The sequence below is a fragment of the Centropristis striata genome, chromosome 24, assembly GCF_030273125.1.
Source record: "Centropristis striata isolate RG_2023a ecotype Rhode Island chromosome 24, C.striata_1.0, whole genome shotgun sequence".
In the NCBI taxonomy this organism is placed as follows: domain Eukaryota; kingdom Metazoa; phylum Chordata; class Actinopteri; order Perciformes; family Serranidae; genus Centropristis; species Centropristis striata.
The window spans coordinates 16,404,744-16,427,919 of NC_081540.1; the positions used below are offsets into that span (position 1 = coordinate 16,404,744).

General features: G+C 40.1%; 1 protein-coding gene across 1 annotated transcript in view; it reads left to right on the plus strand.

Annotated features, from left to right (window-relative positions):
- The window catches only part of LOC131962816 (1-phosphatidylinositol 4,5-bisphosphate phosphodiesterase delta-4-like), a 29,073-nt gene extending 6,801 nt beyond the window's left edge, over positions 1-22,272 (plus strand). Inside the window, exons 7-16 of the mRNA XM_059327902.1 lie at positions 59-260; positions 761-905; positions 3,740-3,892; positions 5,784-5,951; positions 12,345-12,501; positions 12,769-12,885; positions 14,569-14,747; positions 14,846-14,978; positions 16,653-16,802; positions 20,589-22,272. Of these exons, the coding sequence (XP_059183885.1) occupies positions 59-260; positions 761-905; positions 3,740-3,892; positions 5,784-5,951; positions 12,345-12,501; positions 12,769-12,885; positions 14,569-14,747; positions 14,846-14,978; positions 16,653-16,802; positions 20,589-20,680 (1,496 nt within the window). The 3' untranslated portion in view covers positions 20,681-22,272. The remainder of the gene's footprint in view (positions 1-58; positions 261-760; positions 906-3,739; positions 3,893-5,783; positions 5,952-12,344; positions 12,502-12,768; positions 12,886-14,568; positions 14,748-14,845; positions 14,979-16,652; positions 16,803-20,588) is intronic.
- The last annotated feature ends 904 nt before the right edge of the window (positions 22,273-23,176 follow it).

The window sequence follows — 23,176 nt, forward strand, 5'->3', positions numbered from 1 at the left end:
AAGGTTGGCTGCCAGCCCTTTGTGTGAAGGTTCTGACACCATCCTGCTGTGTTTCCAGCCAAGATGCTGAATGCCATGACATTTGATGGCTTCTTGATGTACCTCGGCTCAGCTGAGGGATCCATCTTCAACCCACAGTGGCGGAGCATCTTCCAGGACATGAGCCAGCCGCTGTGCCATTACTTCATCTCCTCTTCCCACAACACCTACCTGATGGAGGACCAGCTTCGAGGACATAGCAGTGTGGAGGGATATATCAGGTAATGCTGCTGGCTGACCTTTCTGTTGTAGGATTAGACAGGTGTGATCATTTGGCTCTTCTGGACATATCTTTGTGATGTTTAAATGACCAAAACAAGGAAACCTCATTCTTATAAGATGCTCAGATGTACACTTTACAGAGATAGTTCTATCTTTGGTTCTCGAAAAACACATGAACAGCCATAAATCTGCAGGAAAAACAAAGAAAAAGTAGGCTTATCATCTCTCTGAAACATAGAGTTCAGGATTTACATCAGCACAAATCCCTTTGCTAATGTATTCTCTGCTGTGCTCCATTGTTTGGTGTTGAGCCTCACTGTGGCTCTGCATTAATCTTCCACCAGTCATTCGTTTTACAAAATTCATTCATAGAATTACCTGGGATTACTGACGTCAAATTATTTTGAAGTGATTAATTCAATGACTTGAACACATGGCTAGTGAATGTTGTACCCTCATTAATGAATGAACGAAAGATTGAATTTGTTGTGCTGTTCAGGGCTCTGAGTCGAGGCTGTCGTTGTGTGGAAGTGGACTGCTGGGATGGTGCCAACGGAGAGCCCATCGTCTATCATGGACACACTTTCACCTCCAAGATACTCTTCAAAGACGTGGTCAATGCAGTGGGAAACTATGCCTTCAAGGTAGCACCACTTTTCTGCTTGTATCACTTTATTCATTAGGGCCTCGGGGCAATCGCACCGAGCACTGGTCCCTACAGCAATAGCTATAGGGACCAGGCAAAGCCCCGAGCACTACTGTTATACTGTGGATTTTTTCTTCTTCCTCTTCCGGACGCAATTTCGTCCCGCTACTAGTCTTACAACTTGAAGAGTTGCAGGACAAATTATTTATCAAAACGTGCGGTTTGATCGGGATTGTGTGCTATTACTTTTGTCTACAGAATATGAATTTTTCGCGACGTAAGTCGCAAAAAACTGCCCAAAATTTGGCATTGAAATGAATGGGACGGCCGAAAAAAAATTAGCGAAAAAGAACAATAATTGGAGATTTTTAAACGTCTACTGCTCCGGCATAATTTCATCTAGAGACTCCATTTAAACTTTAAACAGTAGACACAAGTCTTGTGTATCGGTGTATTAATCCACGTTTCGATAGGTCATATAGTTTTTTATCAATCCCTGTTCAATGACCATGATAATTTTTGGAGAAATTCTGAGATTATAATGGGTGTGTATTGCACGGAATGTTCGTGTCACAGTGTGTGACATCATCGGCAGAGTGTAGAGGGAGAGAAAAAATTGTCAAAAAATAAATTTGAAAACTGCCCTCCAGGCCGCAAATTTCACTCTACAGAGATGATTTATACATAGAAACGTAGGAAAATTTGTCTTCTCACTAACAATCCTCTGGTAAAGCTGTCAGAGTTATAGTTTGGGCGTAGGACGCACAGATGCGCCACCAACACGCACCGACAGCCTCATTGGCTCCAATATTAAAAACGCAGGAAGATTTCAGAAAAAGGGACATTTAACAGTATTTGTAGATCGCTCTAACAAAGCTATTTTTTCATTTTTCTTAAAAAAAAAACATATGTAGACGTTCAGGAAGAACTCAGGACGCTCAAAGTGAAGTCGGATCAATAATAGGTATTATGGTTTTGCCAAAAATGCTTTCTGTTCGAGGCCAGAAGTTTCAGTCTGTCCACCTCTGCTGTCACCATGCCGGAACAGGTGCCAGTTAATTCTGTTGATTGCTTTGATCTGATTGCCTTTGATCTTTGATGTGATTACAGTTACAGATACACACACACACACACACACACACACACAGGTAACTTTATGCGATTTTAATTACACACACACACACACACACACACACACACACACACACAGACACACATTTTGAGGTTAAAGGGCATAGTTTGAAATCTCTGAAGAATATCATCATAGTGTACACACACCAGCAGTAGCCCCCGTGGCCCTTTCAGAATTTCCCCAGGGGAAATTTTCTAGTTATTATTATTATTCATTGCTGCCAGTGCAGAAATTAATGCAAAACAATCCCTTGAATCTACAAGACATCTACACCGTAAACCATAGACGTAAATTTACAGTGAAATCTGAACAGTATAATTTTGTATTTTTGTCATACAGTGTTAGACTGTATACTGCAGTTCAATCTTACACTAAAAGTTTTACGGTGACGCTGTGAGCTTAGTAATTCAAAAAGAAAGACCCATAATTATTTAGTTTGGAGGCATTTTGATTTACTTCAGTTGATCATGTGTTAAACTTAATCATTCTTCTGTCTGAGGACTGTTGGGTTAAGGACTTTTTTATTTTTTTTAACGTTTCACTAAGTTGTTACGATACTAGTATTTCAAGCTCAATACTGATACCCAAGAAAATACTTGATAAAATTTCCATACTGCAGGAAATTTTAAAATAAACATTAGAATAACATCAGTGACAACATAGTCATGGTAAAGAAAAGACAGTAACATTACTGAATGGTAAAACAAAAATATATAAATATGTATAATAAGGTAGTGAAAAAAAATAAAAAGGCTGTCTGACTCTGAGGTAGTTCAAACATGTTTGTTTATTTCCCTGTACTGGCGCATGTATGTGACGTAAACACAGACGCGATGTGAGCATCGACATGCTACGGCAGAGCGTATTCAAGTATTCCACTCTCGAGGGTGGTTTCAGATTTTTGCGTTTTTAAGCCCCAAAAACGATGTCAACGTCTAAACGAAAGGCACTTCTGATAAAATACTTTGTCGTTTTTACCCGCAAGCGACCTCGTGTAAATGGGGCCTAATACTGTTGTTGAAATGTAAACTTTACTGACCTCTCGAAATTCCCCATAATGACCAGGGTGTCTGTCTTTCAAGTATTTAGCCAAGTTTCTTGTGCTAGTACAATTGGTTGCCACCACTTTGTAGCATTCCTTGCAAATAGGCTTATCTGGACGTCTGCTTCATAAGCGAAATGTGACCATACAGCACTTCTACTTCTATTTTTTTCATTTTTGACCAAAAGTGGTCAGGAAGTTCTCCCCTCCAGGTTGTACACTCTCATCCTGATTGTAGAGATGACCCCATCAGTCCAAATGCGTTTTTCAATATGTTCTGTAATCCCCTCATGCTGACATTACAATAGTTTTTGCCTATATTGTCGACTAAAGCTGTATCAACAAATCCTTCAGTAACTAATTGCACATTTATCAGGGAGAACAACTGTGCAATGATATCCAATACATAATCTGAAAGCCCTACAAAGTCAGCTAGCCAGGGATCTGCCAGGGTGAACAGCATCCAGCTTCACCTGCATGACACAGCCTGTTATGTATAAACATCTGTCCACAACTGAATATTGTGGCCTCTGCTTGTCTCTCAACCAGCCAGCCACAACCCACAGGCATATTATCTTTCCCCTATGATAATGCTCTCCAGTGTTAAATTACAAACTCACTCGCTTCATCCTTCCACCTCCTCCTCGCCCCCATCTAGGTATCGGAATATCCAGTCATCCTGTCCATCGAGAACCACTGCAGTGTTGAGCAACAGAAAGTCATGGCCCAACACCTCAACCACATCCTGGGTGACAAGCTGCTGAAAAGCACATTAGATGGCAGGGCCCCCATCGGGCTGCCGTCTCCCGAGGTGAGCAGTGCAGACTGTAGTCCTAATACTAACCTAATACAAAACACTGTGGCTGTACAGAGTCTTCTAATTAAAATGCAGTTAATTTCTCTTCTTTAATTGGAACATATCCTTTTTTTTTCAAAAGTCAAAATTTGGTTCATTACATAACATTAACTTGTAACCTAGTTTAGCATATTATGTTGTCCACTAACAATCACTGTCCTATTGTCAGCACACTAGCCTAGAGGCAGAGCGCCATACTCAGAAAACACGCCTACTAGAGGAGAAAATAAGGGTGTGCCAATGTAGGCTTTGCGAGCATCCAAACACGACTGGTACAACACATTTGTGCTGCTAGACTTGAATGCTATGGATGGCAATTACTTTCTAGTTTAGTTAGAGTTAATGTTAGCCTTTGTTGTAAACTAACGCTAGCCCCTAACCATCATCACATTGCAGTTAAACAAATCAAATGGAAGGGAATGATACACGTTATAGTTGGTCTTGTTGGTCACAATAATCCCACCCCCAGCCCCTGACGTAAGCAGTTCGTGGTTTGAGAGCAGCAAATAGTTGGAGCCGCTCTGGAACCAGTTTCCCTGGCTCAGAGGTTCTTTGGCTGTTGAAACGCTAAGATCTAGTTCAAGATTAGGCACCGGCTCCAAACCGGCCGTAGAGTTGCCTTGGTGGAAAAGGTAAATGGACCTGCACTTATGTAGCACTTTTATAGTTGCTTTGCGACCACTCAAAGCACTTCACACTTCAGAGTACAAACTGCTCATTCACCCATTTGCACACACATTCATACTGGTGGCAGAGGCTCCCCTAAATGCTGCCTCCTGCCACCATTGGGAATTGGGAACACAGCATCTAGGGTTGTCACGATACTAAATTTTCAACTCAATACCATTTTCGATACCACAAGGATAAAAACAAAGACCCCAAAATTTAACAGAAATATTTGTATAAACTTCTTTTGCTAGCAGTGCAGAACTATGCATGACTTTTATTTAGCCTTTCCATGCCCCCTTTTAATAACTCTGAGCCCCCCCAGTGGTCCCGCCCCACTGCTTTAACTTAAATTAGAGAAATATAGTTATCCTGAAAGTAGGGCTGCACAATTAATCGAATTTTAATCGTGATCACGGTGGCCGCTGGGGCTCGTTAAGAACAAGTCTATGTTATTGGCTCGGGGATGTTAACCCCTTAGCGTCCAGCCTGCAAATTGCTTACAGGCTAACAGTTAGCTCTGTAGCAGTATAGTGTGTATGTGCTGCAGCTGCAGGTGTTCACTAAGTGATCTCTGTTTGTTTACAACAAGCACCGCACACCCTAAAAACTGTTCCTATTGTTTGCTCAAGGGCACTTCAGTCCTTGACCTGTTAGTACTGGGATTCCGGCGACTCTCCAGTTACAAGCCCGATTCCTAACCTTTTGGCCATAATCGTGCAGCCCTACCTGAAAGTTACATTTGGACGTTTGACATAGTGGCAACATGTGCTGCTTACGTAACGTTAGGCATTATTTACTCAGTCACAATTTTCTTCCTGCTGATGTCTGTAAACGTCTGTATCCACTTTTGTCCCCTTATGTTGAGCAACTTATAAAATAGTAGTTATTGATTCTTCCTTCTGCTGGTTCAGCAGCCTGATCCCTCACAGGGATATAGAGGGCACCTTCACTTTCACTCCAAAGCCTGTCAGAGCCTTCTGAGCCATATGATCTGAGTCTACATGCAACACTGGCATCATCAATTATTTAGTACCACAATATGTTTCCCCTCTTGCAGTGTTGGACAATAAAATATTTTTTCCCTTTCAAATGGTCCACCAGGCATTTCAGTTTTAAGAGTTCTACCATCTGAACTTATTTCAAATATGAATCAGGTTTTATTTCAACTTCCTGCCAGGATCTTAAGGGGAAGATTCTGCTGAAGGCGAAGAAAATTGGTGGTCTGGAGGAGAGTTTCAATGGGATAGCGGAGGACTCTCAGACCGGCGAGGTCAGTGATGAGGACGAGGTGCCTGAAATGGATGAAGATAACCACCACCGCGAGAGTGTCCGTCACAGGATCAAGGTAGGCCAGGATGTTAAGTACGCAGTGGTTCACCTTTTTGGCCTGAGATCCTGAAAGCATATTATACACAGTCTGATGATCCAGCCTGATACAGCCTGGCACATTTTAATGTATGAATAAAGCACTTAATAGATTAAGCTGATAAACCCAAAATGAAGGCTCTCCTTTTGATTAAATGCATCTTGTTAATTGCAGTTGGTAGTTGTGTGTTGGTAGGTTGCCTGTTTGAAACCTCAAGCATTCTGAGGCCATCAAAGTAAAGACATTAATGACTTTCCTCTTCCTTAGCTTTGACTTTAATGGAAACACGATCATGGTTCAATTTCATGATTGGAATTAACTTATCCACACTCAACACAGTTTATTCTTTTTGTACCATAATTGAAACAAACAAGCTTGGTGACAGCTGAGTCTTGTGTGTATCTCATGTTGTTCAGGTTTTCCTAGGTTTCTCCAATATGTGTTCTCAGTCAGGTTCTTTGAACTTTTGAGCTGTTAACATACAACCAGTTGCCTTTACTTTTGTATTAAGTTGTTATATTATACAATACTCCAAGACAATGGGCCTCATTCACGAACCGTTCTTAAGAACAAATTTGTTTGTAAGTCCTACTTACGAAGATTTTACGAAGATTTATTTATTCATTTCCTTTTTTTTTTTCAATTTTAATTTTAATTACCGTAATTTTCGAACTATAAGCCGTGCCTTTTTCCCCATTTTTCGATTCTGCGGCTTATATAACGGTGCGGCTAATCTATGGATTTTTACAGCTAACGGCCACTAGGTTACCTCCTAAATCTATGGATTTTACAGGTTACAGTCCACCAACTTTAACTCTATGGGCTCTATGACCGGTCCGCGAGGAGCGACGGGCTCCAGCAGGAAAAGCTGGAGGCAGGTGTACGTACCAGATCGGCTCAGGGTCCTTCATATACTTTTAAGCTATTTTTCACTTGTCTGTGTGTATTTGTGTCGAAAGCTACTTAGTTTGTCGGAGTCGCCGTTCCGTAATCAGCGGCAGACGAAGGACCCCGAGCCAATCTGGCAGGGTGCCGGAAAAGAGTGAAACAGGTAGCGCGCAAAAGTAAAAGTGAAACCGAGCGTGGTACGAGAGACAGAACGAGACAGAACGAGAGCAAGACCGACATAACGAGAGAGAGATAGTTTGTGCAAAGGAAGTTTTCATGCACAAACCGTCATTATGGAAAACAAACGTAGAAATGCATATGATGCAGCTTTTAAGTTAAAGACAGTCAATCTGGCTGTAAAAGAAGCTTCCTCAAGCAGCCATCTCTTTCCCGACAATCCCCTCTGTGCACGAACCCTTACATATGGTAATTAAACATTAAAACACCTGCAACTTATAGTCCAGTGCGGCTTATATATGTACACATCATTCAATTAAGCTGCTGCGGCTTATACTCCGGTGCGCCTTATAGTGCGGAAAGTACGGTAAATTAAATGTGCCAACGATTTAACATGAATCAAGTAAATTAGAAATCATGCCGTCAATTAGTGATACCACACATTCAAGGACAGTTTGATTTCACAGAAGTGTGACTGACTTGGAGTTACTGTACATTGTGTTGTTTAAGTGTCCCCTTGATTTATTTGAGCAGTGTATATACAGTCATGGAAAAAATTAGAACATTGTTTTCTTCAATTTCTTGTTCATTTTAATGCATCCACTGCACGCTTAACTGCCTCCCAGGCCTCCTTTTTTTTGTGTTGGTGCAACCTGCACTAAGGCTGCTAAATATAATTTTCTTCTTCCTCCTGCAGAAGAACTTCTAGTTCTGAATTGCTAAAGTTTTTTTTTCTTTTTACCTGTGCTCCAACGGATTTACGCTTTGCTTTGCTTTAGGCATTCTGTTGCTGTTTCCTCTGTGTGGCGTCTACACACGGCCCTGCAGTCCTTTTTATGGGCCCTTTTATGGGCATTAATGGTCGGTTACCTATGCTAATCCTATGTGAATTAGACTCAATTAGCTCAATTTACGAGGAGATGGCATTCATCAATTTAAGAACACGGCTGCGAACAATTCAGCAGGTTAAGAACATGTTGATGAATCTGACGTAGTGTCTTCTTAGAAATCTTCTTAAGAAGGACTTAAGAAAGAATCTAAGAAGATTCTTGAGAAAATATTGGTGAATGAGGCCCTTTGTTTGTAGTACATCACATTAGAGTGAACTAGAAGACAAAGAGATGTCCTTCCTTGGTGTGTTTGCTGTGTTTGATAGTTAGCCACTCGGACAGGCCCAGACATCTGTCACCTATTCATCCAGCGGAAAAGGATTGCATAAACTTCTGTCATCCCTCATGAAAAATAGAAAGGATTGAAGGGCAGGGAGCAGACACTGGGTGTTAGATAAGGTGATCTGTTTACACTGTGATAGCAGAGAAAGACACAAAGGCATGCAGGGACAGGGAGAAACACTGTCAAGCACTCATGACACTGCACCCTTCCAGGTCTCAAGTGAACTGTATCCAACTCACTTCGAAACACATCAGCTCTTCCACATATTCCACCACTGTGCATGTCACATATACAGATAAATACAAAGGACAAGGATGTAGCTGTCCGCTTCTGTCATGTCAAACCAGACTAAGCTGTGTCGTGCCAGACTAGGCCAAACCAGGCTAAGTTCGGCAAGGTGAAGGTTGGACGGTGTCCTCTAAAATGGGACATTTGATAGTCTGAACAGCGCTGACTGCAGTCAGTAATCACCTCTGTTGCTAAATACTGAGATGTAGAGTCTCTTAGAAGAGCGAGAATGTAATATCAAGTATCAACTGTTGCATATATTAATCATTGGGCAACCCAGTTTAAACAGTGTTTCCTAAAAGAATTCCTGTGAATAATAGCATTCTTTTAAAGTGCAGTATGCACATATTTTTTCTCCGAGATTATGCTGCATTCATGTGAACTCTGTGTGCCTAATGTACTGTACAGTGAAACATATTTAAGATTCATAAGTGAAGTTCTCGAGTGCAGATAGAAGATGCTAACGCGTTCAGACAAACGTTGCTACCATTTAATGGACAACAACTATAGGAAGGAGTCCAAGAAGAGACAACTACACTCAAAAAACATTTAGCTTAACAAGTATTTTCTTCTTATATCTATCAATAGTAAATAGCAATAGTAAATCTTAATTATCTTGTTTTGAGTATAATTTATCTACTGATCATAGCTTTATGTGCTTATTTTATAATAATAATAATAATTATTATTATTATCATTATTATTATTATGTACTTATCTTATTGTTGAAAGACTTCTTTTAAGGATGAAGTTGTGCGCTTTTTCCTGCTTTTCAAGCTATTCAACTGTTGAATATGATGATTGGTTCCAGTTGAGATTTTTAGTTGCATGTAGTTTGAACGCTATTTCAAAAGCATTTTTTACCACCAAAACGTGCTCGTTTCAAGTATTGTTGGTTTATTTTAATGTTACTACAGTCAAGCCACGATTGCTCAAAATAAGAATATTTGGATTTATTTCAAGACATCATTGGTTTTCCAGTGCAGAGATATTTTTCCTTTTTTAAATAATTCTTACAAAGAAAATTTTACTTACTGCACTGGCAGATAATTTTACTTGTTTCAAGTATGTATTTGCTTAATTCTATTTATTTATTTTTTTTGTCAGTTGGTTTTTGCAGTGTATGTCATGGCAGGTGTATTGTTCAAGGCCCAAGGATGCACAATGTCACACGTGAAGTGGTTTGGCTGAGCACTCTTGCACAAAACTGCACGTTGCACCTGCCCCAACAGGCATTGCACGCTTTGATGAATTTTATGTTGTAGCAGGGTGCACATGCAACAACAGAGTACACTGTTTGGTGTTGAATTAGGGGTGGGTGATTTGGCCCTGAAAGATTTTCATGATATTTCAGGGTATTTTTGCGATAACGATATTATTGACGATATTAAAAAATACTGGAAAATATAAAGAAAATATGATTTTTTAGTCTGTATAAATAAATTAAACTAAAAATAATACTATTGACTCTTGAGTAGTAGCAAATAATAAATAAATAAAAACCATCTATAAATAAATAAATGTAAATATACCTTCAGTAGCTTGAAATGTGACGTTAGCGCAGCACATGAGACTCTGGCGGGCCGCCACGGTCTAGGTAATTAATAGGAAACCCCTACACCACTACAGCAAGAAATAGGGAATGTTGCAAATATCATGATATGCATTTTTTCACTCATAAAAAAATTATACCGCTATAATCGTTAACGATATGATATGGCACACCCCTATGTTGAATGTTCTTCCCCAGCAAACAAAGTAAACAAAAGGCATCATTGGGCACTTAGTCATGTTTATTGATAAGCATCCGAGAAGCATGAAACGCCACACTGGGGCTTCTGTCATTACGGTCACCAGAGGTGAGGCCAGCAGCAAGTTTGGTAGAGATGTGAGCTCAGCGGTGCCCCTGCTGATGGTGTAGGTGTCTGAAGGGATGGCTGTCTTGCTGTCTGGCAGACGGGTGAAGGTGGTGGTGGGCGTGGGGTAGACCAGCAAGATCGGCTTTCAAGTGGAAGCAGGCAGGCGTGCATGCAGGTTACAGTCATTGTGCTGTTTGGGCCTGCCACACCTTTACTGTCCACAGTGATGGAAGAGTCCCTGGCAGCACACCTGCTTTTACTTGGCATCTTGGTCGAGTATCGCTTACAAAATTCAAGAGGGGGGTGTCTAAAGATTCCATGTGCCCGGGGCTTCCTTAGTATCACAAGGGGTTCACCCAATCACATGCTAGAGACGGTAACACAGAGTTACTAGTTCATGGGAGACCTCATGGATCCACATGTGAATTCAATGTGTTAACTCTCTGGGGTCTATGATTGTGCCATAATGATCAGATCACGTGACGTTTACCAAAAAAACTAGGTCACATGGAGCGCTGCTATCAACGTAATTCCAAAGTACAGACTTGAAACTTTCTCCCAATTTTTGTTTGACATTCCTAGGTAATGTAAAACCAAAGATATGATATGATATATTTTAGCGTAGGTGTAATTTTGCACAGCTAACAAGGGAAAAAAAGCCTATAAGTATACATGTTTTTATGGGACTTTTTTTGTATATAGTTTTATTACATTTAAATTTTACTTTTTTATACGTCTATATTTTTTATTGTAGTAAATAGTATACTTTTTCAACTCAATATGTTGATAAAGTAGGTTAAAGTGAGAAAATTGGATACGAAATAGTAAACATTTTTTTATGTGGTACATGAAGGGCAAAAAAATAGGCTCAGACCCCAGAGGGTTAATGACCCAAACATGTTTAAATTACTAAATTAAATAACTTTTGATCCCGTTTACACTTGGTTTTAGATTGCACCTTGGACGATCAGATCACAAGTGGCCAATACTAATTACTACACAATTACAAGTGTAAACTAGAGATGGGGGTTACGATATTTTGTGTGGGAATATTATATTGATTCATGGCCGCCAAGTAACGATATTTAGTGTTTATTTAGCATCAGTATTTTCGTTTTTGTTTTTTTCCGGAGTGCATAGCGGGCTCACTTTAAGGAATATACTGGAGACACTGGTATTACATGAAACTAGAAGATATAAGGAATATATAGGCACTGTGGGTCACGATAATATGTCGGGAAGATGTAGAAATAACACTGCAAAGCTTTTTCAGAGCAGTGAAGCTTAAAGTTTGAGGAAATGCTGCAATTGTTGTTGTCCATACAAGTTTGATATCAATTGAGTTCCATTTTACTGAATAATTTGTTGGTCAGTATGTGGGTTTGACTCTCATTGTGGAGAAATAAAAAGACTGAAGTGAGTTGAATAGAGTGCAAATTTTCTCTTATTTGACAAAACAATTGTTGAATTTAATTTTGTGGAGACAGAATGCAGTTAAATAGTTAAATCGCAATATATTGATTCGCAAAATGCTTAAAATCACAATAATGTATTGTGACTCAAGTATCAGGATAAGATTGTATCAAGGGGGCCTCAGGACACGTTGACACATTGTGATTGGATCACTCAAACACACAACCGCTGAGGTGGTCTATAACGCATTTGACCATATGTAGTTTGTAGTGTAAATGCTGATGCATCCCCGACAAGGACTTAAAAGGAAAGTACGCCATCAATGCAGGCCGTGTGGTGGTTGTTTTGATGACAAAGCACCAACGGTTGTAAAAATGGAGAGGAGCACTGTGGGTGGGGTGCAAGTGAAACCAGATGTCTTATCTTGATTTGAGCAGAAGATTCAGTCCAAAGAAAACCAGTCATATCATAACCGGGCCTTTTATGAAGGTCTTGATAGCATGATAGAAACTAGCGATTTGAGTTGTTTTTTTTATCACTGTGTAACTTTTTTTATGTCTTTCTGTATCCATAGAAGTCAAAGCAGCGTCTGTCCAAGGAGCTGTCAGACTGTGTGGTTTACTGCAAAAGTGTCCACTTCAGTAACTTCAAACACTCTCGCATCCACTCCAAGTTCTACGAGGTGGCGTCTTTCACAGAGTCCAAGGCCCGCAAACACCTGAGAGAGGCTGGTGAGTCCCGCCTCATTGTTCCTCGCTGCTTTACACATTAGCAGCTGTAATATATTTTGGATAAAGTAAAGAATTTGAAAATTTCAAATTAAAAGAAAAATAAGTCATTCTCACACTGTCCACATTTCAGATTTCACTGTAAATTTAAATCTAAGGTTCATGGTACATGCTGTGTTTATGATCAACACACAATAACATGTATGAAGGGTTACAGTCTCACCCTACATGTCGACATTGACTAAACTTATGACATTATTTACATTGCAGGGGCTGAGTTTGTGCACCATAACTCACGGCAGCTGACCAGGGTTTACCCCAGTGGCTTCCGAACGGACTCCTCCAATTTCAATCCTCAGGAAATGTGGAATGCTGGGTGCCAAATTGGTGATTACAACTGAAAAACAGATTATTATTAGGGGCCAAGCACCGATGGTGTAAGGACCCTATTGAAATTGGTCCGTCTTTTATTACTATTTTTCTCCGTAATCGACTGCTAATTTGGAGGCTTTATCATATTCCAAAACTCACCAAACTTGCAATATTCATCAATCTGCCGCCGGGAATGGGCATGGCAAAATGACTCACTAGCGCCCCCTAAAAAGTCAAGAAAATTGGACCCCTCACACAGGCATGTCCAAAACTCATGATTTGGTACGTACGTGTATAATGGGAAGATGCACCAAAAAGTCACAAGAAGCCATGCCCGAAAACAAACAGGAAGTAGGCCATCTTGATTTGAAAATGGCGTTTTCTTCTGGTTTTCGCCATTTCCACGTCACATATTTTAACTAACTCCTCCCACAGATTTATCCCGATCGACTTCAAACTTGGTGAGTACCATTATAAGGCCTTTGGGATCAAAAGTAATTAAAAGCTTTGCAGGCCATCACAATATGTGGGCGTGGCATAGCGGCAAATTATGGAGTTTCAGCATAAAAGCAGGATTGTTATAAATTTGCCATACTTTGTCCGATCTGGTCCAAACTTCTCATGCTTTAAGCCCGCCCTGAACACGTCTCCAGAGCAATATTTTATATGGCCCCGCCCTTATGCTATAAAGAATAAGGGCGGGGCCATATTTTCATAAACTGACCACATTGCCTACTTTCACAAACTCCTCTTACAGATTTAACTTGATTGACTTCAAAGTTGGTCAGTACCATGAGAAGGCCTTTGGGATCTGAAGTTATTAAAAGCTTTACTGACTGTCATAGCTTGTATGAGCTGTTAGTGTACTCAGCTGAGACAGCCAAATTCGTTTCTCTCTGCCCATTTCCACATTGGCATCCAAACACGACATGTACAACATTTGTGCTGCTCACCTTGCTATGGACAGCAATTACATTCATAACACTGAACATAAGATGTTAATGTTGGACTTTGTTGTAAGCTATTGCTAGCCCGCCAGCGCGTATTAATCACATTGCAGTTAAACAAATCAAATGAATGATACACGTTTTAGTTGGTCTCTCTTAACAGCACAAGTTGGTCTTGTTGGTCACGATAACCCCGCCCCCAAACCCTGACATAAGCGGTTCGCAGTTTTAGACCTGTAAATAGTTGGTGCTGCTATGGAACCAATTTTCCTGACCGAGAGCCGTTCCTTTGTCAGTCGAAAAGCAAAGAACGAGTTTGCGATTGGGCACTGGCCAGGAATTGGCTTGGTCGAAAAGACATTCATTGTCTCCGTGCTATCTCCCACTAAAAATCCACTCCCACAACCCCCAATCCTCTATAAAACGCTAAGTAATTCTTTTAAACTCTAGTGGAGCATTGAACATGCTTTTATGAGTTGTTTGTAAAGGGATACACTGCTAGTTTTGGATGATGTCTTGCTCTTGCTTCAAAGTGGCTCAAATTCATTTACTCTTAGTCACTCTGGATAAAAGCCAAATTCATCTTTCATGTCCCTTTTCCACTCTGTATTGTCGGGTGTACAACCCAAGAACAACTGAAAAAGTCATGTTTTTACTGAAGTTCAAATCTGAATTGACAGTGTGTAAAATTTCCCTGTGCAGCTTTCATAACATTTTCAACAAATCCATCTTTCTTTTCCTTTTCATACAGTTGCATTGAATTTCCAGACTGCGGGGGAGGGGATGGATCTGAACGACGGACTGTTCAGTCAGAATGGCAGCTGTGGCTATATCCTAAAGCCCAGCTTCATGAGAGAGGCTGGGAAAAGATTTGACCCTGAGACACCCCAAAAACAAGATGACTACCAGCCTGTGGTCCTCACCATACAGGTACAAACCATCAAAACAAGAAGAAGACATGGATCCCTACAGTTTAATTAGCTGTTATAATCTTTGCTTTATTGAGAACTGTGTTTTATTTGTTGAAGGTGATCAGTGGTCAGCAGCTGCCCAAAGTCAACATCAAAGAGCATTCTATAGTGGATCCTCTGGTCAGAGTGGAGATCCATGGTGTTCCTCTGGACCAGGCCAAGCAGGAAACCAGATACATAGAGAACAATGGTACGCTCTTACTCTATATGGACAAAAGTATTTGGCCACACCTGTTAATTACTGAATTCAGTTGTTTCAATCAGACCCTTTGCCACAGGTGTATAAAGTCAGTCACTTAGCCATGTAGTCTCCATTTGCAAACATTTGTGATGCAAAATGGGTCGTTCTGTAGAGCTCAGTGACTTCGAGGTTGGTAGTGTGATAGGATGCTACCTCTGCAATAAGACGTTTTTGGAAATTTCATCCCTGCTGGATATTCCACGGTCAACTGTAAGTGATATTATTAGAAAGTGGAAGCGTTAAGGAACAAAAGCATCTCAGCCATGAAGCAGAAGACCATGTAAAATCACAGAGCAGGATTAACGACTGCTAACTGGGGATTTCCATCGGGCGCGGAACGGCTCCGTTGTGGTTTTGCTCCGTCTTCTACCCGGCGTCAATTAACACCGGGCGTGGAACGGCAGTGTAGCGAGCCAGCTGTGAGATAACAAGAACACGCGATAATCCTGAACATAAGGGAGACCGCCAGATCCCGTGATAAACTGTGTGTATAAAGTAAAAAACAACAGGGGCGGAAGTGTATTACGTTGATTCTGAGTCGGATGTCCTGTCTGGTGTGATCTGCTCTGTTGAGATTTACGAGGTTTAGCAATGGCTCAAATGGCGCGGCCTCTACGCACCTGGTGGAAATCAGACTTTAGGCTCATGGTGCGTAAAAGTCAATAACGATCTGCTGATTCCATAGCTGAGCAGTTCGGAACTTCCCCTGGCATTAATGTAAGCACAAAAACTGTGTGGCGGTAGCTTCATGCAAGGGTTTTCCATGGCCAAGCAGCTGCATGCAATCTTTACATCACCAAGTCCAATGACAAGCGCAGGATGGAGTGGACAGTTGTGATGGTCATTGTCATTGTGAAGAAGTTGAAGTTCTGTGGAGTGACGAATCATGCTTCTCTGTTTGGCATTCAGATGGTCGAGTCTGGGTTTGATGGATGCTGGGAGAACATTACCTGCCTGACTGCTATGTGCCAACTGTGAGGTTTGGTGGAGGAGGGATAATGCTATGGGGCTGTTTTTCATGGTTTGCGCAAGGCCCCTTTTCTCCAGTGAAGGGCTATGTTGGCAAAACAAGACATTTTGGACAATGCTATGCTTCCAACTTTGTTTGGGGAAGGCCCTATTCTGTTCCAACATGAATGTGCCCTAACACACAAAGCAAAGTCCATAAAGGCATGGTTTGATGAGTTCGGTGATGAAGAACTTAATTGGCCCGCACAGAGCCCTGACCTCAACCCCATCAAGCACCTTTGGGATGAACTGGAACGGAGTATGTGAGCCAGGCCTTCTTGTCCAACATTGTTGCCATTACCTCATAACTGCTCTACAGAATGAATGGGCACACATCCCCAGAGAAACACTCTGATATCTTGTGGAAAGCCTTCCAGGAAGATTGGATGGGTGGCTGTCATAGGTGCAAAAGGAGGACAAACTCCATATTAATGTTTATGTATTTGAATACAATGTCATTGCAGTCCCTGTTGGTATAATGGTCAGGCGTCCGAGTACTTTTGTCCATATAGTGTAGAAGGGAATGAATGGATTCACGGTGACTTTTAATATGTCAGATTTTGCTCAGTTCCACACAGAATTAGAACTCATCTGGATGATTTGTCCTTTGTACAGGGTTCAACCCTGTGTGGTATGACACTCTGCGCTTCACCATCCACACCCCTGAGCTGGCAATGGTGCGCTTTGTAGTGGAGGACTATGACAAGACAACTAAAAATGACTTTGTGGGGCAGTATACGCTACCTCTGAGCTGCTTGCAGCAAGGTATGGTTGATATTATACATCAGTTTAATATCTTAGTTTTATATAAACCTGTTGCATTCTACACCTGCATTTAGTGTATTTAGAAGACAAAATAATGAAATTTGATCATGAGAAAATTAGTCTAGTCTAGTCTCTAACTTTGCTTGTTAAACGGCAGACACAAGCTGTTTTTCCATTAAAGTCTCGAATTTTGAAGCGGAATTTTGAAATGTCGCATTAAAGAAAATGAAAATTAAGCTGCATAAACGTACTTTGGTCATTTGATGGCAGTGTAATGTATTGCTGTAGGCTAATCCGTCTGTAAACAGGGGAAGGGACTAGAGAGAAAAAACAATAAATAGATGGAATCGACAATGGACAACTCACCCATGAGAGAAAATGTCTTGTTTTCAGGATTTGGATTCAATCGGGGAACTTATAATTGTTCTTTCATCTCAGAGCTGAAACAGCTGATCAGTCATGTCAGTGATATGTTTCCTACATCGGGAGTAAATCGGGTGAAATGTATCCATCTCCCAAAAGAAGAAGAAAAAGAGAAGAAGAAGCTGTTTTTTAGTGGCCAAAGTTGTATAATTAGCAACCTCTTTTTTGTTGTTGTTTCCTTCTTGTGCAATCTCTTCGTCTTCTACTGTTTACTGAAGAACAAGCACTGTGTTGAATGTAAGAGACAGGTCAGTAAGGCCTTTTTTTTTCGTTCGAGTTTGACTAGGTTTTGTTGCCGTAAGGGCAAATTGTAGATATTGCGTAGCAAGGAAGTGATGAGGCGCTTGCTAGTCAGCGATTGGCTTACTCGATTGAGTTACGCAAAGGGGCGGGTTCAGCAGTGGACCGCCCTGGTATATGTAGACACTGCTTCGCTGTATCGTGCGGAAGCGGCAGCCCTCATTGTGTGGAGACTGAGTGAGGACATGGACTGTAAATCGCTTTCGCCTCCTTTCCTACTCACTCAAGCAACATGTGCTATGACAAGATTCATGGCTACCGGAAATACAGAATCTGTCGCAGACGACGCAGCCCTGAGAACCTTTCCACTCTCAGGAAAGCCTCACCCACTCACTCTTCTTTCACCTTCGGCTTATGGAACTTCCAATCAGCTGTAAACAAGACTAAATTCATCCAAGCGCTCTATCAAACTTACAAGTGCTAGCTCTGACTGAAACCTGGATCCGCCCAGAACACACTACCACTCCAGCAGCACTCCCTGCTGACTCAAGCTTCTCCCACACGCCAAGATCTGTCAGACGCAGAGGCGGCACTGGTGCCCTCATTTGCAAAAGCTGGAAATTCACCAAGCTGTCTCTGCTCAGCAACATCTCTTTCTTTGAACACCGTGCAGTGAGGTTTACATCTCCAGTTAAACTCATCAAGGAAACTTACAAAACTTACTAACCTTTGACCTGCTCATACACTGATTTTCACATGATATATTTTAAATTAACTGGAACTAAACACAGTTTGTAACAGTTCACATGACCAGGGCAAAGCCTAGTCACCTGGAATTTTTACGACTCATTGTGTGAGGAGCTTCAATCCCTCCCTCACACACACACACACACACACACACACACACACACACACACACACACACACACTTACTAATGTCCTTTTTTTTTTACTATTTGCTTTACTTGTTTAAAATAAATAACTTTTGATTACAAATGCTGTCTATTTAATGTTGTATATTATGAACGATATGCTGGCCTCTGCTGTGTCAAGAATTCACGATTCCTTCAACCATATTAATATTTAATAATATTAATATGGTAATTTGATTATAATTATATTCATAATTAATAATCAGTGTTCCAAATTGATAGTTTAATAACTTTATGAGACTGATTTAGGTGAATTGGCTATATTTTCTCTGTTTTACGGAGTGGTGCCCCTACGAGCTATGACTTAGAGAAAATCAAGTCATATAATTTCTTATAATTAATAATTATTTATGATAATTATTAATAATTCTTATAGCCATCTAACCACACTTTTGAACCGTGAGATCCACACAAGTGTTGCTCAGGTTCATCCCTACATATTTGGTATCCTTATGGGAGGGATAGCATTTATGATAAGGCCCTTTTATTAATATATTTGACGCCCTGTGCAAGGTCATCATTTATTCATAAAAGAGCCATCCTTAATTCCCAAAATTTTTGGTGATCCTTGATGAAGGCAATTGGTATCTGTAACCAGATACCCCAACATAGTTGACGCCCCGTTGCGTAGTTACAACAGTCACACCCCTACACCTTTCTGACCACTTCTTTATTCAATTCACGCTCTCTGCTGGAGAACACTCAAGTTCCTATAAAGTTGGTCTCTTTTCGTCAAAACCTTCGGACCCTTACATCAACTCAGCTCAGCAAATGAGGTCTTGACCAGCCTGCCTCCGCACAAGGAATTTTCATCACTTGCTGTTAACGAGGCTACAGACACTCTCTGTTCCTCTCTTGCCTCATCTCTTAACAACCTCTGTCCTTTAACATCCAAACCCGCTTGTGTCTCCCCCCCAGCCCTTGGCTCACTGAAGTCATCAGAGAACATAGGGCAGGGCTCAGAGAGGCAGAAAGAAAATGGCGCAAATCCAGGAACACCTCTAACCTCAGCAACTACCAATATCTCCTAACTTCTTTCACCCCTATCATCAAATCAGTTGAAACCATATATTATCAGGACAAGATCGGCAAAGCCACTGATGCTCGAAAAATTTTTCTTTGCTTTCAACTTGGTCCTCTATCCACCACCCCCTCCTCTTTTCACCCTAACTCCTGACATGAGTGTCCAAACTACAAAACCTTTCCACTGGGGTGCCTCAAGGATCAGTGCTAGGCCCCCTTCTCTTCTCAATTTACACCACCTCACTTGGCACAATCATGGCTTCTCACGCCATTGTTATGCTGATGATACCAAGCTGTTCCTTTCCTTCCCACCAAACGACCCAACAGTCTCGGCCCGCATCTCTGTTTGTCTTGTCGACATCTCCACATGGATGACAGAACATCATCTTCAGCTCAACCTCTTAAAAATGGAGCTCCTCGTCATCCTACCCCGTCCCACCCTATATCAGCCTATCTTCAGCTTGGATCCATGCAACTTGTGCCAACCCTTGTGTTTTCGCGTTTAGACTACTGCAACTCTCTTCTGGCAGGTCTTCCTGCATGCACCACCAAGCCTCTGCAGATGATCCAGAACGCAGCTGCACGTCTGGTCTTCAACCAGCCCAGGAGAGCACACGTCACTCATCTCTCTGCCCTGGCTCCCGGTCAAAGCCTGGTCTCTTGCCTACAAAATAGCAATGGGCACAGCCCCTGCTTATCTGAACTCCTTTGTTCAGGTCCACAAACCCTCCCGTCTTAAGAAGAGACTGAAGACCAACTCTTTACTGAACACCTTTGCTCTTGATCTACACAGATGACTACGATAAGTATCGCACTGGCCGCTCGCACGACCTAAAAGCACTGAACTCAAACTTAACCCACACCACTCTTGCTATGTTTCTTGAGTTCATCCTTGCTTGTGTTGTATTAACTCTCATTTGTACGACGCTTTGGATAAAAGCGTCTGCTAAATGACATTGTACTGACGGATTAGCCTACAGCATCTTCTGACCAAAGTACGTTCATGCAGCTTTATTTATTTGCTCTTACCTGATTGATGGAAAAGTCCCTAATTCACTTTTTTTTTTAAATGCGACCTTTCAAAATTTCGCTTCAAATTCGCTTTGACTTTAATGGAAACATAAATTGTTTTTTTTTTAATCCCTCTGCTTTGGTTGTTTTTTCTCAGGCTATCGTCACATTCACCTGTTGTCCAGAGATGGAACCAGTATACCTCCTGCCTCTTTATTCGTACACATCAGGATCACAGAGCTTGAATAAACCTTCGCCTTCCTCATACACCGGAGGTATCTGACAGAACATAATATTTCGTTTTTATTTAGAAGTGGAGTCACTCTTTCCTGTAGAACAAGACTCTCAATCTGCTTTACCTGCAAATTGCTGTATTTTTTTTTTTTTTTTTTACAACTTACTGTATTTTAGAAATAATATAATATTAATGCTGGATGTAATGCTTGTATTTGCTGGTAAGCTTGTATTTTAGAAATACAGTGTAATACTCAAAGTAAATTTAGAGTATATTACTGTAGTCTTGTATTTAATAAATAAACAATACTACACAGTTCAGTCAGTAAATTACTGAATATTTACAGAACACTGTAAAAGTTTTCATTGTAAATTTACAGTAAATTTCTGTAATAATTCCTGTAAGTTATCTTGATCCATTTTTGTGTCAGCTAGCTAATAGTGGCAAAACATGTTATCTCTGATCATGTGATTTGCGTGGTGATATTCAAATATATGCAAATTCTTGAAGATATTTAGATTGAATAAATAGCTTTACTACTCGGGTGCGCTCTAATTCCCCCCTGTGGGCTGATATATATAGGTCCTGTAATAGTATTTAATATTATTATTATTTGATGTGAATAAATACTATGCCAAATCTTAAGGTCTTACACAGAGGATGTATATGCATGTTTTTGTTCTGTTCACTATAGTGTGTTTTGCTTGTTCCTGTGATTGACTTGAACTTTGCTGCTGCTGATGTTTGGTGTATCTGTTTCTGCTGAAATAATGTGTTGTAGAGAAGAATGTGCCACTAATATGTTATGTCAGGATGTTTATTTTCTGTCAGTATTTTCCTTTAACACTCAGCACTTCATAGTCACTGTCTGGCTTAATATATAGATTTATTTGCACTCAAAGAAGATATGTTTGCCAAGGCTGCAAACATATCCAGCTATAACCATCATAAGAAAACATTTAGCAGAACATAACCATAAAAGCATCATGTATAAGAACATATTGAAATGGACAAAATACCACACATATAAAAGATGGGCTATAAACAATATTCTTTACAATGTGAGCACTTTACAATTCAGACTTTTCATATAACCTTTTTAGATTTTTAAAAGTATTAAAACATGCAAAATACCAAAAATAACCACAACTTTCCGGTACTGAAATCTGTTCACAGGTTTACATGGGTAAACCTTTTAAATTTTTTATATACCTTTCAAAAATGATAAAGCACAAATGTACACTGCAAACCTTAGATGTAAATTTACAGTGAAATCTGAACAGCTTTCTCCTGTATTGATGCCATACATTCTCGTACTGTATATTGCAATGCAGTCTTGGAGAAATTATGTGATTACAGCAAGACAATGCCATTATTTACAGGAATTTACTGTAAATTTACACTGAAATGTTTTACAATGTACAGTAAATATTAAGTAATTTACTGACAAAACTGTAAACAGTTGTTATTGTAAAGTGTTACCCTATATTCTTGTAAATTTACAACACAATACTAAGTAATGCTTATAGATGGTTTATAAACCAATTATTAACCATTTACAAAGTACTATACATATTTAATCGTTAAAGGTTTTCAACCAATTTCATAAAGGTATATGAATCATTTTAAAATCATTAACATAAATAATATGGTGTTAAAAATTTTAATGAGTGCAACTAAAACTTTTAATAAACTATTAATTATAATTTAATTGTTTGTTAATGGTAAATTAACTAGGCACTTACATTAAAATACCACCTATTTGCCATTTCTAAATGATGTAGGTAATTAAACATTAATAAATTATGTATTCTAAATGGCCTATATACGGTTTATAAATGATGGTTAAACATTAATAAACTATCTGTTTACCATTTATAAATGATGGTTATTTTAAAGTGTTACCGAGTATAGTAATAAACTGAAAATGTATTTCTGTAAAATAAAAATACATTACTGCAGGCAAAGCTGCTGCCAGATGATTACTGTAAGTTTACACTGAAAAGTTTTACGGTGTAGGCTTACAAAATTCAAAAACTGAATTGTTGCAAAAATCTTAACCAAGACACCACAACGTAATTACGGATTCTCTTCATAATGATCATTTGTTTAGGGAAGACAATTTCAGCACAATGTTACAATGAAACAGGGCACCCGACTTGTGAGTCCCAGTTTTCCCGCTCAGATCAGAGATTTGACCTGTGGATGCTCACACTCTGCTGCATGTCCTTCTGTAGTTCCACTCTCCTGATGTGCTTGAACAACATGCTCGTAAAGCTAAAGAGTGTCAGGCTGAAATCACAACTCATGATTAGTCTTGTGTCATCTTGTGTTGTTTTTGTGCTCTGTACATACTACCCATTTGTGTAAATGTGTTTTGATATGTCTATTTTTGTATACATGGAAACATACCATACTGCATTGCTTGCTTTAGTGCTTATTTGCTTGTTTTTTTTTATTTTAAAAGACCTTGTATTCATTTGCCACATCTACCCGCAAATAAATATGAT